The 17,256-nt window shown below is 32.3% G+C and overlaps 1 protein-coding gene across 1 annotated transcript in view; it reads left to right on the forward strand.

Annotated features, from left to right (window-relative positions):
• The window catches only part of ADAM9 (ADAM metallopeptidase domain 9), a 95,287-nt gene that overhangs the window by 26,420 nt on the left and 51,611 nt on the right, over nucleotides 1-17,256 (forward strand). Inside the window, exons 7-10 of the mRNA XM_051975555.1 lie at nucleotides 8,328-8,393; nucleotides 10,685-10,756; nucleotides 11,643-11,812; nucleotides 13,597-13,678. Of these exons, the coding sequence (XP_051831515.1) occupies nucleotides 8,328-8,393; nucleotides 10,685-10,756; nucleotides 11,643-11,812; nucleotides 13,597-13,678 (390 nt within the window). The remainder of the gene's footprint in view (nucleotides 1-8,327; nucleotides 8,394-10,684; nucleotides 10,757-11,642; nucleotides 11,813-13,596; nucleotides 13,679-17,256) is intronic.

Here is a 17,256-nt window from a genome sequence, read left to right on the forward strand (position 1 = left end):
AACCTAAGAAATTAGCCAGAAATGTCTGTCTTACTGGGTGGTGGCCAGACCTAGGGCCAAGCTTGGACTGACCAGTGGGGAATGGCTGAATCTGCAGCAGAGGCAGTAGTAGCTGTGGTCATTCTGAGCCCACAGATGGTCAGACAACTGGTCAAAAGGAGATTGCAGGTCCTGGTTGCAGGACCTTATTGCATTGCCCATACAATTCTAAGTCACAGTCTCAGGGTGAAGAGGAGTACTAACTCACTAGTACTTATGGCTACAGAGGTGCATATAGTCACTTATAGACCAGAGCAATGATACCACCTGTCCCCATGTCACATTACCTTTGAAAAAGTAAAAATTTACAGACACTTCCATCATCCTTTCCAAACTAGCTCTGAAACATCAGCAAGAAAGGCTTGAAGCTTGGGATAGTGCCCTTTCTACCCTGGGAGCAGAACCCAATTATAACATAAAGTTATAATTAAAAGAATAGGCTGGAAAAATGAACAAATAACAGAAAAAGGACCTGAGCCTAAAAAGTTGTTAAGTTGACATGCAAGATCAAGAAAACTCAGAAGGCAATAAAGTCAAAATAGCTATATGCAGAGCTTTGAACAAAAATGTGAATTGGTCATAGTTCCCAAAAGAATTTCTTGAAGAGCTCATAAAGATTTTAAAAAGTCAAATAAATTCAGGATCTAAAAAGATTTTGACAGGAATAGATCCCTGGACTAAATCTGAGGTGAAATTTAATAAGGAAAAAAACAAAGTCTTAAAAAAAAAAATCAATTTTGCAAGTGTGAGCTAGGGGAGACAGTAGTTGTTCTGAAAAAGAATAAGGCTTTTTGTAGGCTTCCAGGTAAATATGAATCAGTAAAGTGTGTGGCATTGAAAAAAGCTAATGTGATCTTGAGCTACATTAAGAGAGAATAGCTTTCAGGAGCAGGGAGGAAGTAGTTCTCCTGTATTATAATCTTATCAGACTTTTTCTGAAATATCATATTCAGTTTTGGAACCTATGTTTTAGGAAGATTATTGAGAAGCTGAAAGAGTTTTGAGACCAATCATGATGTTGATATGAATCAATTGCTTAAAATTGATTATCTGAACTAAAAAGGAAACTGAGGATAAAGTTACTTATGATTTAATTTATAAGGCCAACATTTGCATATTCAACCAGGTTACTTGATTCCTCAGAAGTCAGAGGCAAGGAGTGATAACAGAGATAGTTTTTATAACAAAAAAGAGGAACTAGAAAAATTATAGAAACTTGTTTTGAACATAATTCAATTGGACAAGACAGGTCACCTGACTAGTTGGCTTCTCCTACACTTTCTTAATCCTATGTCAGATGTCCTTTCTTCCAGGTGATGTCTTTTGTAATCAGAAAGCATACAGTGAAAGAGGAACTTGTGGTTAGTGGTTAGCAGTCATCTCCCAACCCCTAATCTTCTTTATCAGTCTCTATGATTCAAATTGGATTCTAGCTCAAGAAAAAAGGAAATTATATACTGAGTGGAAAGAGAAACTTAAACTCTGGCTAACCTTTCTCCAGCTGCCAGAAAGGGGGACTTTGCCTCTGGTCAACCCCACTTTCTGCCAGAAAGGAAAAGCTAGCTTTTAATCATAAAAGAGTAACACTATGATTATGATGTCTTAATAATTTGCTACTTAATGATAAAGTCTTCTCAATCTATTCGCTAAATCTATAGGTAGCCTAAACTTGAGACTATGTTAGTTTGGTTTATTTTTGGGCTAGCTCTTCCTAAACAAGGGAGTTTAATCCTATAATCAAATTTAAAAAACAACAACAAAGGAATAAAAAAATAGGTGCTCTAGGCCTTAAATAGGAGAAGAAAAGACTTTGGAGTGGAAAGGTACACATTGGCTTGTGTTCAGGGAGAGATTAGACTTGATTATATTGCCTCCAAACTAGGAGGGATCAATTTAGGCCTCATATCAGGGGCAAAAGTTTGCTGATACTTTGAGCTGTGCAAAATTGTAATGGGCTGCATGAAGGAGAATTTTCAGATGGGCTGGAAAATCACTCGCCAGGCTTGTTTACAGTGAGCTTTCCCTCTCTGTATGGCTTCGATGAGGTAGCCTTTGAGATCCCTTCAATTCCAATTCTCTGTTTTCCATGATTAATTTTTGGAGACAGCAACAATTGGGAGAATTGGGCCTCTTTTAAGGAAGTGTTTCTTGATATGATCCACAAAGGTGACTAGTGGTTTCAAGAGGGAGAACATTTTCACCCTTGAGAGGTAAACTGTGCAAAAGAAAAACTGTATTTGGGGGAGAACAGGTAGAAAATTTCGACCAGAATAGAGTATATGAAGTAGAGTGAACCTGTTAAATTAGGCAGGAGACGAGCTTTAAATATCAAACAAATGAGTTTGTATTTTGTCATAGAGGCAGCATTAAGTCACAGCAGTTCTTGAGCAAGAGTGACATGGTCCAACCTGTGCTTTAGAAAGATTCATTTGTTATCCATTTGCTTTTACCCCTATTCACATGCTACTTAGTAAATCTTGAGCAAAAATCACAAAACTGTGCAGAATAGATCTCCAATTGCAGAAAGGCAATCCTTTTTTTACAACTTCCTCAATTGATTTCATTCTCCCACTAAGCCCAGCAGCTTTTCTGAAGATTACCTCATATTTCACTGAAAAAATTAAGACCATTCACAGAGAGTTTCCTCTTTTCCCTGTTCTTCATTTCACATCATTTAGATGTCTTTTGCTACTATGTCCCGCTTCACCTGTTTCACATGAAGGGGTCGTTCTTCTTGCCAAGGCAAACATAAGTGATCCTGTTTCATCTCATGTTCTACACTATATGGGCCCCTCCAGCATCTCTGCTCTATCAGTAATCTTCAATCTCTATGTCTTTACTCATTCTGCCTTACTGCTTATAAACAGGATTATGTCTCCTTCATCCTCAAAAATATTCTCTTGATACTGCAACATATCTTAACATATCTATAGGATGCTTACCATCTAGGGGAGGGGGTAGAGGGAGGGAGGGGGAAAATCAGAACAGAAATGAGTGCAAGGGATAATGTTGTAAAAAATTACCCTGGCATGGATTCTGTCAATATAAAGTTATTATTAAATAAAATAAAAAAAAATATTCTCTTGATTCATCCAGCCGCACTAGCTATCATCCTATATCTTTTATCCCACCCAACTTTTGGAACAATTCTTGTATACCACCCCACTCCTCTGACCCTGCTACCTTCAAAATGCAGACCCTCATAATTTCATATTTGGACTACTGAAAAACTGGTCTCCCTTTCTCAAGTTTCTCCCTACTCTAATCCATCTTCTCTTTTAGTAATTCCATTGGTACTCTCTTACCTCCAAAATCAGATATTAAAGTCTTTGCCTTTTAAAGACTCTCATAACCTGGCCCCTTCTTATCTTTTTACTTCTTGCTCCTTTCCACGTACTTTGCAATCAGTGACACTTGCCTCCTTGCTGTTCCTTACAAAAGACTCATTTGCTGGCTTCATTTTCATTGGTGGTCCATTTGCCTAGAATTCTCTCCCACCTCCTGGCTTCCTTGGCTTCTTTTAATTCACAACTAAAGTGAATCTGTCTTCTTCTACCTTCTTCTACCTTCTACCAGAAACCTTTTCTAGTTCTCCTTAATGCTTTCATAATGCCACCTCAGTGCTTCCTTCTGAGAATGCTCCTAATATATCTTGTATATATCTCGTTTGTAGTTGTTTACTTATTGTGTCCCTCTTTAGATTTTAAATTCCTTAAAAGCAAGGATTGTTTTTTGCCTTTCTTGATATCCCCATTGCTTAGCACAGTTGTGGGCACATAGTAAGTACTTAATAAATGGTAATTGACTACTAGAAACATCAGAAACACTGAGCAAACTTCTAATATTGTTTTGTGACAAAAATGAAGTATTAAAACTTTACTAAGGTATTATCCTGATCAGTTAAGTTATTTGTATATTTTTCTGGTTTTATAGAAGGCAGAGAAAAACTCAATCAATAGTGGCTGATTATGTATCTTCTAAAATCTGTGCTAGATAGAAATCATAGAGCAAGCCCATAAGAAATGAGAGAAGGAAGGGCTCTTCAAGAGGGTTTAGTAGCTATTATCTTTCATAATTGCTGTAGATAAGTAATAAACTTACCTGCAGTATAGAAGTAGATTTTCCCTTTGGTGAAAAGAAAAAACAAAAAAATTCTCCTAAACATTAGTATTTTCTATTTAAATTCTAGGATTTCATAAAACCTAAGGGTCTATGTGTGAAAATTTGTATAATGTGTTATAGCTTCAGCTTAGAAATAATTATTCTGTCTTAGATATTCAGAAGCATAATTTAGTTTTTAAAAATTATTCCCCCTCATCTATGAAAACCTTATAATATGTTCAGCATTGCATTCTTTTTTAAAATAGTATTTTATATTTTCTACTTATATATAGACAATTTTTAACATTCATTTTTTCAAAATTTTGAGTTCCATATTTTTCTTCCTTTCCCCTATTCCTAAAATGGTAAGCAATTTGATATAGTTTTAATATGTGCAATCATGTAAAACATTTTAATAGTAATGTGAAAATGTGAAAAATATAAACAGACCAAAAGGAAAAAAGCATATACACAAAATAAAGAAAGTAAAAATAGTATACTTTGATCCATATTCAGAATCTATCAGTTTTTTCTCTGATTGTAATAGCATTGATTTGGATCATTGTATTGCTAAGAAGAGCTTAGTCATTCAGAGTTGCTGTTACTGCATACAAGGTTCTTCTGGCTCTGCTCATTTCTTTCTTTCTTTTTAACTAAAGCTTTTTGTTTTCAAAACATATGCAACATTGACCCTTGCCAAATCTTATGTTCTAAATTTTTTACCTTTTCCTCTCTTTCCCTCCCCACACACTTGGCAAGTAATCCAATATATGTTAAACATAGTAAAAATATATGTTAAATCCAATATATGTATACATATTTATACAATTATCTTGCTATATAAGAAAAATGAGATTAAAAAAGGAACAAAATGAGAAAGAAATCAAAATTCAAGCAAACAAAAAAGAGTGAAAATGCTGTGTTATGATCCACATTCAGTTCCCACAGTCCTTTCTCTGGGTATGGATGATTCTCTTCATCACAAGATCATTGGAACTGGATTGAATCATCTCATTGTTGGAAAGAATCATGTCTATCAGAACTGATTGTTTTATAATATTGCTGTTGCCGTGTATAGTGATCTCCTGGTTCTGCTCATTTCAGTCAGTATCAGTTCATATATGTCTCTCCAAGCTTCTCTGATTGTTTCTTATAGAAAAGTAATAGTCCATAACATTCAAAAACCATAATTTATTCAGCCATTCTCCAACTGATGGGCATTCACTCAGTTTTCAGTTTCTTGTCACCACAAAAAGGGCTGTCATAACAAAGATTTTTGCACATATGGGTCCCTTTCCCTCTTTTAAGATCTCTTTGGGATATCAGCCCAGTAGAAACATGCCTAGATTAAAGGGTATGGCACATTTTAATACTCTTTGGGTGTAGTTCCACATTGTTCTGCAGTTCACAACTCCACCAACAATGTATTAGTGTCCCAGTTTTCCCACATCCTCTCCAACATTCGTTATTATCTTTTCCTGTCATCTTAGCCAATCTGAGTGGTGTGTAGTGGTATCTCAGAGTTGTCTTAATTTACATTTCTCTATCAATAGTGATTCAGAGCACCTTTTCATATAATTAGAAATGGTTTCAATTTCTTCATCTAGAAATTGTTCAAATCCTTTCATCATTTATCAGTTGGAGAGTAGCTTGAATTCTTATAAATTTAAGTCAATTCTCTATTTATTTTAGAAATGAGGTCTTTATCAGAACCCTTGAATGTAAAATTCCCCCCCCCACACACACATTTTATTGTTTTCCTTCTAATCTTGGCTGCATTGATTTTTGTACAAAAACTTTTTAACTTAATATAATCACAATTATCTAATTTGTGTTCAATAATGAACTTCAGTTCTTCTTTGGCCACAAATTCCTTCCTTCTCCATAGATCTGAGAGGCAAACTATCCTTTGTTCTTCTAATTTACATATAATATCGTTCTTTTTCAGGAATCCATTTTGATCTTAAGGTTTATGGTGTTAGATGTGGGTCAGATCCTAGTTTCTGCCATACTAGTTTCCAATTTTCCCAATAGTTTTTATCAAATAGTGAGTTCTTTTCCCCAAAGCTGGGTTCTTTGGGTTTGTCAAACACTAGATTACTATAATCATTGACTAGCTTGTCCTGTGAACCTAACCTATTCCATTGATTGATTACTCTCTTTCTTAGCCAGTACCAAATGGTTTTGGTGACCGCTGCTTTATAATATAGTTTTAGGTTTGATACAACCAGGACACCTTTTTGCATTTTTTTCATTAATTTCCTTGAGATTCTAGACCTTTTGTTCTTCCATATGAACTTTGTTATTAATTTTTCTAGATTTGTAAAATAATTTCTTGGGAGTTTGATTGCTATGGCACTGAATAAGTTTATTAATTTAGGTAGTATTGTCATTTTTATTACATTTGTTTGGCCTACCCATGAGCATGTGATATTTTCCCAATTTATTAGATCTGACTTTATTTGTGTGGAAAGTGTTTTGTAATTGTGTTCTTATAGTTCCTGACTTTGCTGTGGCAGGTAGATTCCCAAATATTTTATATCATCTACAGTAATTTTAAATGGAATTTCTCTTTGTATCTTTTGCTACTGGAATTTGTTGATAATTATAAAAAAATGCTTTATACCTTCTGAATCCAATTCTCCCTAAGCAACAAGAGAACTGTTCGGTTCTGCAAACATATATTGTATCTAGGATATACTGCAACATATCCAACACATAAAGGACTGCTTGCCATCTAGGGGAGGAGGTGGAGGGAGGGAGGGGAAAAAAAAATCGGAACAGAAACGAGTGTCAATATAAAGTAATTATTAAATAAAAAATTAAAAAAAAATGCTGATTATTTCTGTGCATTTATTTTGTATCCTGCAACTTTACTAAAGTTGTGAATTTCTAGTAGTTTTTTAGTTGACTCTTTAGGATCCGCTAAGTATGCCATTATATCATCTGCAGAGAGTGATAATTTGGTTTCCTCATTATCTGCTCTAATTCCTTTAATTTCTTTTTTATCTTATTGCTAAAGTTAACATTTCTAATACAATATTGAATAGTAATGGTGATAGTAAACAACCTTGTTTCACCCCGGATCTTACTGGGAATGGTTCTAGTTTGTCCCCATTATATATGATGCTTGCAGATGGTGTTAAATAGATGCTACTGATCATTTTAAAGAAAACTCCACTTATTCCTATTCTTTCTAGTGTTTTTTTAATAGGAATGGGTGTTGGATTTTGTCAAATGTTTTTTCTGCATCTATTGAGAAAATCATATGATTTTTGTTAGTTTGGTTATTAACATAGTCTTATTATTCTAATAGTTTTCCTGCTATTGAATCAGCTCTGCATTCTGAGTATAAATCCTACTTGGTCATTATCCTGGGAATAACTTGCTGTAATCTTTTTGCTAATATGTTATTTAAGATTTTTGCATCAATATTCATTAGGGGAATTGGTCTATAATTTTCTTTCTTTGTTTTTTGTTTTTTTTTTTTTTTTCTGAGACAATTGGGGTCAAGTGACTTGTCCAGGGTTACACAGCTAAGTGTTATGTGTCTGAGGCCAAATTTGAACTCAGGTCCTCCTGACTTCAGGGCTGGTGCTCTATTCACTGCGCCACCTAGCTGTCCCCTGTCTTTGTTTTGTCCCTACCTGGTCTGGTGTCAACACCATACCTTTGTCATAAAAAGATTTTGGTAGGATTCCTTCTTTCCCTATTTTTTCAAATAGTTTGCATAGTATTGGAATTAATTGTTCTTTAAATGTTTGGTAGAATTCACATGTAAATCCATCTCGTCCTGGAGATTTTTCTTAGGCACTTGATTAATATTTTGTTCTATTTCTTTTTCTAAAATGGGACTATTTAAGTAATTTATTTCCTCTCCTATTGATCTGGCCAATCTATATTTTTCTAAGTAGTCATCCATTTCACTTTGATTATCACATTTATTGACATGTAGTTGGGCAAAATAATTCTTAATTATTGCTCTAATTTCCTCTTCATTGTTGGAAAGTTCTCCCTTTTCATTTTTGATACTAAAATGACTCTGCTCATTTCACTTTGCATCAGTTCATGTAAGTTTTTCTGAAATCTTTTTCAGCAGGTATATTCTTAAATTTTGGAGGATAAGAGTATGTTTTTTGCATATGACCCTTTGAATTTATTTGATGTTATGATTGTTCTCTTGGCAGAAAAAAAGAGCCGTCCTTCCACACACCAGATATGTGGAGCTTTTCATAGTTGTAGACAAAGAAAAGGTAAGATTGTTAAATATTTTTCTTATTTTATTTGAAAACAGGCAAAGAATGTGTCTATTTTTTGGAGAAAATCCAAGATTTTTCTATTTTGAAATATCTTTCCTAGGAATTCTTCCCTCACATTCTACCTTGAAGACAGGCATTTTGACCTCTCTTAGATACCTTAATGAATATGAATCAAGTGCATCAGGTGCTACTTTACTGTTTGATCAGACTCTTCTATTCTCTGGAATTTAAGATAGTTGTGTATCTTCAAAAGCTGAATATTTTTCTGTACACAGAAGTTGGACTGGGATTAACAAAGGAATAGTAAAAAGATAAAGTCTTTTTTCAGCCCTAAGTTCAATAATGAAATGACATAGTGAATCAGATGATAACCAGGAAGTTTACTTGTTCATAAGAAGATATACTCTCAACTTCATCAATTTTAGATAACCCTTTAGATAAAATTGCTTTTGCTCTTGATTCTTTCATATAATACAGTCAAGACTGTTCTTAAAAATGCAGAAAAGTTAACAATGTTAGAACTCCCTTCTATATAGATTGTATATGTAAGAATGATGACCATTGTAAATATAGATGTGTATAGATACATATTCATACCACTCAGTTCTTATTCGTGGAAAAAAAATATGGACAATATCATTAATCTGTCTGAAAATGAGTGTGTATACATATATATGTATATTTGTGTGTGTGTGTGTGTGTGTGTGTGTGTGTGTGTGTGTGTGTATTCAGTGGAGTAAATTCAGAGTACAACTTAGTGACATTCAGAGACTGAGATTCTGTTGTTCTTTACAAATTCATTGCCTTTTAAATGGTAAAAGGAATAAAGCATAGGGAAGGTAAATCAATGTGACCCTAGTAATGGGTAAATAGTGTCTATAGAGTATGTTTGACAAATCACAGAAGTAGATATTTCAGTATTTTGTATACTTTTGTCACTGTATATGATGTGTTCCTATGAGAAATATTAGACTGAAGTAAAAAAATTTGAAAGAACCTAAATTTCATTCAGCTCTTCCTATGATTAGTTTGATTTAAAAAGAACTTTGTTCAATTTGTCTTGTCTTTTGAAAAGACTGTAAAGGCAATGCCATAAATTATCTTTAATATTTACCTTTTGTTTAATGATTAACATTTTCTTACTTAGACCATATGTAAATTATAGAAAAAATGTTTACCTGCTAGGGTGTTCCCTTTGTCAGTTTAATCATAGATCAAACATCTTTGTGTTCACATAGTTTGTTTCAGTGAAGGAAATCAGTCACGCTAATTGTTTTATTTTATATGATAGATGGTGTAACCACATATTTCAATTTAAAACCATTTGTTTTGGTAGAACTCTAGTCACTAAATCTAGTACATGAAAGAATTGTTCATGATACTTTTAAATTGATATAAAAACATAATAAATTTTAAACCTTCATGGACATATAAAGAAAAATGTTCTATCAAAAAAATTTTGATTTATCAGTTTCAAACATTTTTGTATATAGCACAGTATTTTTCTTTGATGTGTAAAATCATGGCCCACTAAACATGTAAGTGACATATGTACAGTTTCCCTTCAGTAAAAATAGTTGTTCAATGTTTGAGGTGTTCTATGCTTAATGTTTATATGTGATAAATAAATTTTGTTTATGTATGCTAAATAAAATTTGTATTAGATAAAATTCTAAATTTTCTTTCATTTGCAATAATATGCAAAATTTTGTGATATAATTTTTGAGAATCACTGTTTTTTACTGACCTGATAATAATTTAGGATCTTTAGCTATTTTTATATTTTTAAACTTTCCCTCTTACTTCTAGAAGGTTAACTACTAGGCAACTTTATTCAGTTTTGTGCCATGGCAGCACAGGAAGGTTGTCTACTGATATATGAGAGGTTTGTGACCTGCCTTGATGGAGAAAGTATTTAACCTCAAACATATCTTTTGAAACATCAAAGTGTAAACCTTCTCAACTGTAATATTCATAAACCTGTTTTATTTTAAAATCAGTATACATTTAGTCTAAATACTTCAGTTAACTTATATTGACTTTCAACTTCTTTCTAATTTGAAGGGAATATTTGGGTTATTTCATTTGTGTTTATGAAAACCGACTTCATTTTATTTTTAATTCCCTTTATCTGTTAGGGTATTTTCTAAAGAGTGACCTTAATTTTAGATACAGATGTAAGATTTGTAATTTTTAAAAAAAATTCCTTTTCAGACTACACTCTTGTCATTTTACTTATCCTGATGCTTATTTTCTTTCCTTTCCTTTTTTGTTTTCTTTTTCAGTATGACACGATGGGTAGTAATCAAACTGCTGTGAGGGAAGAAATGGTTCATTTAGCAAACTACTTGGATAGTGTGAGTTTTGTTTAATGCCATGATAAAATAATTCATTGTTTATATCAGACCTTCAGAATTGATTGTAAGTTTCTTAGTTTCATTGCTGAGTCACCCAGGGACTTGTTGGTGTTTTAGTCTTACAGTGCTTTATTTCTTAGATTTGTAGACTGCTCTACTTTGTGATACTTGCTAAATTTGAAACAAAAGTAAAGGTGTAGTGGCTGTATCTAAAACTATAAAGCACTAATTTCATAGAATGTATCTTCTCTTTAAGGTGGATGCCATTTCATAATATATGAAGCCTTACTATAATATTATTTGATTGAAATACTTGTTAAATGGTTTGTGTGGAACTCAGTATCTTTAATAATGTTGTTTCAACTGACGTATTTTTGTAGATACAGTTAATGATGTTAGATGGAGAGACGTCTGTGTCAACTTGTTTGCCATCAAAGTAATTGTCTAGGAAAATTTGCCTTTTATTGACAGTATCATTATGTTTTTTCTTTTTTTAAGAAAACTTTAAAAATAAGAATTTCCTCCTACAGTTAAAATTTTAGAATAGCAATATTCACACTATATAATCAGAGCTTTAAGAAACTTATCTAGGGTCATACAAGTACTAAGTGTTAGAGAGGTAGGATTGGAGCCTAATTTGACCTCATTTCTATCACTTTTTCCAACAGTGGGTATCACTGTCTCTTTGTCATTTGGTTTGAAGTTGTAAAGTAGCTTTCTCTCTAAGTTAATACTATGATATGTATCCTGAAAACAACATCATAATTTTGTTAACAAAGGAATCAGTTTTCCGGGGACTTAACTTACTTTATTATTATTTTATTTTTGGCCCACATTCTTAAATGTATTAAATGTATTTTTGTGGTATATTTTTCTTTTTTTCCAGATGTACATTATGTTAAATATCCATATCGTATTAGTTGGGCTAGAGATTTGGACAAACTCAAACCAAATTAGTACAGCTGGAAGTGCTGGTGATGTGTTGGGGAATTTTGTACAGTGGCGAGAAAAGTCACTGATTACACGTCGGAGACATGACAGTGCGCAGTTAGTTCTGTAGGTGATGTTCTTTTTTATTTCAAAAAATTTTATTAAAAAGTGATAATTATTATTTATTTTTATTGCTACTATTTTCTCTTAAGGCTTCTTAACCTTAAGCAAAATTAGAAATTCCAAGTATTGAACATAAGGTAATAACTAATTTTGAACAGAACTTATGCATGTAAGTAAGTATTGTTCTCTTCAGATTAATTACTCTGAAAATCTATGTATTTATTTTAGAAATGCTGCCATTGTTCAAATTATATTTGGAACTAGTTTTTTGGCCATCAGAGTCAAAATTATTTTTCAAAAATATCTTCTGTGTTAACAAATCTTTATTTTATGAGGGTGACTTGATTTTTGGAAATAGTATTTGGACAAATGTTCCTGGCCAGTAAAGTGGGTAAGCTAGCAGATTATATTATTTGGGATCAAAAATAAGTTTTTACTACTAAGCTAGTTTTTATCTGTGGTTCATAAATTGTTTCTGATGGCTGTTCTAAAAGTAGTTGTAAAATATTTTGGACAATGAGTGTGCATCGTGGCAATAAAATAAAATAATTTTTATTTTGGCAAACAGTATTTTCATGGTTGTGTAAAATATATTTGTTAAGTGATACATTTTAATCTTCCCATTTTGATAGCATCCCATTCTGATAGCCCATTGTGATGTGGAGGTAAACCTGAATTCTTGAACATTATACTACTAGATCAGGTGAGATTATCCTTTAGGAGGCTTGAGGATTCATGAGATTTAGAACAGTTGCTGAGGAAAATGGAAGAGAATTAACTGAGGAGAATTAGAATGTGTTAATGTACTAAGATCCCTATTGAGCTTAGATATAAAATAAATTTATAGTGGTTTTCTTATTCCTTTATCTCTGATCAATAGTACTTGAATAAGAACAAGAGCAGTAATGGGATAGAGACAATAGCAACTGATAGAGTAGTACTGAGTTACATTTTGGAAAGCCATGATTAATGATAAAACAAGGAAAATAAAGGGTTTGAAAATAGTGGATACTGAAGAATTGAGAGGTAGTGTGGGGCCAGAAGTCAGAAGACCTGGGTTTAAGCATCGCCTTTGGTACTTAACTAATGTGTAATCAGCCTTCTCTGAAAGACTATTGAAAAATGTATAAAAGAAAAAAAGGTGTAAAGAAATAAAAATTTATTAAACACATGTTATATACCAGATACTATAGTACCTGCTTTTAAATACTATTTAATTAATCCTCACTACAACCCTGAGAGGTAGATGCTGTTATTATCCTCATTTTACAGATGAGGATACTGAGGCAAACAGGAATTAAGTGACTGGTTCAAGGTGACATACTACTAAGTATCCGTGGTTGGATTTGAATTCAGATCTTCCTGACTCCAGGTCTACTGCTCTGTCCACTGTTCCTCTCCCTTACAAAAGGGCAGTAAATATACGCAGACCACTTCATCAGGGTTGCTGAGAAGAAAGCATTTTGTGAACCCTAAAAGACTATGGAAGTCTAAGTTATTATTAATTGTATAATGCAATTAAGAAGGGTTTCCATTAAAGTGTTTTAATTTAAACAACTTTAGCTACCTTAGAGAGTATGTTATAGTCACAGAACAATTCCATTTTGGAGAACTTCCCTTATTGTATTGGATGAGTCATTGCTCTGTTCAAATCTGACTAGATATGTTTGATACAACTTTTCCTATTATTATTTTCTAGTGACAATCTGATGGCATCATCTTAACCAGCAAAAAAGATGTTTTACTTTATTAGTAAAGTTCCATTTTTCATTTCTCTGGAAATTCAGGAAGAAGGGCTTTGGAGGGACTGCAGGAATGGCATTTGTGGGAACAGTATGTTCAAGAAGCCATGCAGGAGGCATTAATGTGGTATGTTGGCTTTTCATATACTGCTAATTTATCTCTTGCCTTTTGTATCTATTTGTGTAGCTATTTATGTACTAAATGTTTTAAGTTTTTCTCCCAAATTACATGTAAAAACAATTTTTGATAGTTTTTTTCAAAAGTTTTGATTTCCAAATTTTATGCTCTCCTCCTTATCCTCCCTCTACCCTAATATGGTAAGCCATTATGTAAAATATTTTTATATTAGTCATTTTATGGAAAAAAACTCAAACAAAAAAAAAGAAAGAAAATATAAAATGCTATGATTTGGTTTGCATTCAAATATAATAAGTTCTTTCTCTGGAAGTAGATATCATTTTTCTTCATGAATCCTTTGAATCTTGAATCATTGTATTGTATTACTGAAATCAGCTAAGTCCTTCACAGTTGTTCATCATACAATATTGCTGTTAACTGTGTACTATGTTCTCCTGGTTTTGTTCACTTCACTGTTCTTAAATTCATATAAAAGTCTTTCCAAGTTTTTCAATACAATAATATTTCATTACAATTATACATCACAGCTTGTTCAGCCATTGATTCATGAGCATCCCCTTAATTTCCGATAATCACAAAAAGCACCACTATAAATATTTGTATACAAATGGATACTTTCTCCCCTTTTTTGATCTTTTTGGTATATAGATTTGGTACTGATATCAGGTACAGGATCAAAGGGTATACACAGTTATAGCTTCTTGGGTATAGTTCCAGTTGTTCTCCAGAATGGTTGAATTATTTTACAACTCCACTAATAGTGTATTTGTTTCTCAATATTCCCACATTCCTGCAACATTTATTATTTATTTTCCTTTTCTGTCATATTAGTCAATCTGATAGGTGTGAGGTGATACCTCAGAGTTATTTAAATTTGTAATTCTTTAATCAATGATTTAGGGAAATTTTTTCATATAACTATAGATAGTTTTGATTATTTCCTCTATTCATATTCTTTGACCATTTATCGATTAGGAAATGACTTGTATTCTTATAAATTTGACTCCATTTTCTATGTATTGGAACAGAGGCCTTTATCAGAGATATTTGGTGTAAAAATATTTTCCCCAGTTTCTTGCTTTCCTTTAAATTTTGATTTCATTGGCTTTATTTGTGCAAAACTTTTAAAATTTAATATAATCAAAAGTATGCATTTTATATTTTACAATATTCACTATATCTTGTTTCATCTTAAATTCATCTCTTATTCATAGATCTGACAGGTAAGCTATTTTACCCTTCCCTAACTTGTTTATGGTATCAACCTTTATGTTTAAGTCATCTATTCATTTTGACCTTATCATAGTATATGGTATGAGAGGTTGGTTTTTACCTAATTTCTGCCAAATTGCCTGGCAGTTTTATCAAATGGTGAGTTTGTGTCCCAAAAGCTTGGATCTTTGGGTTTATGAAACACTATGGTCATTTACTACAATGTATTGTGTACCTAGTATCTAATAATGCCCTGATATTGTTTTGATGATTATTGCTTTATGATACAGTTTGAAATCTAATGTGGCTAGATAACCTTCACATTTTTTCATTAATTCCCTCAACATTTTTGACATTTTGTTCCAGCTGAATTTTCGTTAATATTTTTCTTGTTCTATAAAATAGTCTTTTGGTAATTTGATTGGTTTGGCACCAAATTAGTATGTTAATTTAGGTAGAATTGTCGTTTTTTTAAAATACTGGCTCTGTGTACCATGAGCAATTCTTATTTTTCCAATTTTTTTTCCTTGTGTGAAAAGTATTTTGCAGTTGTGTTCACATAGTTCCTAAGTTTGTCTGGACAGATAGACTTCTGTGCATTTTATATTGTGTATTGTAATTTTAAATGAAATTTCTCTTTCTATGTCTTGCTGTTGGACTTTATTCTGACATAGAAATGCTAATAATTTATGTGGGTTTATCTTATATCCTGCAACTTTGTTAAAGTTGTTAGTCAGTTTTCTAAGTATACTGTCATATATGTAAGGGTGATAGTTTTGTTTTCTCATTCCTATCTAATTCCTTTGTTTTCTTTTCTTATTGCTATAGCTAACATTTTTTTTCAATATTGAATAATAGTGATAATGAGCATCCTTGCTTCCCCTCTAGTTGTACTGAAATGACTTCTGGTTTATCCCCATTACAGATACTATTTGCTGATGGTTTTTGATAAGTACTACTTTTATTTTAGGAAAAGCGCCTTTTATTCTTGTATTCTCTAATGTTCTCAATAGGAATGGGTTTTGTATTTTGTCAAAAGCTTATTCTATATCTGTTGAAATAATCATATGTGGATTTTGTTACTGATATGGTTAAAGTTTTCCTAATAGTGAACTATTTTTGTTCTTCCTGCTTTAGGTATCTATCATATTTATATCATAAAAGGAATTTAATGGGACCCTTTCTTTGCCAATTTTTCCAAATAGCTTACATAGTATTGGGATTAATTGTTCTTAAAATGTTTTTTAAAATACACTTGTGAAAAAAATCTGGTTTTGGAGATTTTTTCTTAGGGGGTTTATTGATGATTTGTTAAATTTGTTTTTCTAAAATGGGATTTTTTAGGTATCATATTTTCTCTTCTGTTAATCTGGCAATTTATAATTTTGTAAATATTCACCTATTTTGTTTAGATTGTCAGATTTATTGACGTATAATTAGGCAAAATAGCTCCCAATAATTTTTAATTTTCTCTTCAATGATGGTAAATTCACTCCTTTCATTTTTTTGATATTAGTAATTTGTTTTTCTTCTTTCCTTTTAAAAATCATATTGTGCAGTGTTTTACCTGTTTTGTTGATTTTCCCCCTCCATAAAACCAGATCTTGTTTTATTTTTTAGTTTAATGGTTTCTTTCATTTTTACTAATCTCTCTCTTGATTTTCAGGATTTCTAATTTGATGTTTAACTGAAGACTTTTAATTTATTCTTTTTCTAGTTTTTTTTAAGTTGCATACCCAATATGCTGATTTATTCTTTTAAAAATTTTATTAAGTATTTAGAGATAGAAAATTTTTTCTTGAATACTGCATTGACCGCATACCATAAGTTTTGATATGTTGTCTCATTATTGTTCTTCTGTTTAAAGAAATTATGCCATTGATTTGTTTTTTGATCCATTCTTTATGATTTAGATTATTTTGTTTCCAATGAATTTTTAATGTCTCTTTCTACTGTTCATTAAATATAATTTTTATTGTATTATAATCCAAAAAAGGATGCCTTTAATACTTCTACTTTTCTGCATTTGGTTGTGAGGTTCTGATGCCCTAATACTTATATAGTTAACTTTTCATGTAGATGCCATGTTCTGCTAAGAAAAAAATATATTCCTTTCTATTCCTATTCAGTTTTCTTCAGAGGGCTATCATATCTAACTTGCCTTCCTCCCTTTCTCCTTCCTCCCTTTCTTCCTCCCTCCCTCCCTTTCTCCTTCCCTCTCTTTCTCCCTTCTCCTTCCTTCCCTCCTTCCCTTCTTTCTTTCCCTCATCCCCTCAAGGAAATTGGGATAAAGTGACTTGCCCAGGGTGACATATCTAATGTGTGAAATGTCTGAGGCTGAATTTGATCTCAGG

The sequence above is a fragment of the Antechinus flavipes genome, chromosome 2 (assembly GCF_016432865.1).
Source record: "Antechinus flavipes isolate AdamAnt ecotype Samford, QLD, Australia chromosome 2, AdamAnt_v2, whole genome shotgun sequence".
Lineage (NCBI taxonomy): Eukaryota > Metazoa > Chordata > Mammalia > Dasyuromorphia > Dasyuridae > Antechinus > Antechinus flavipes.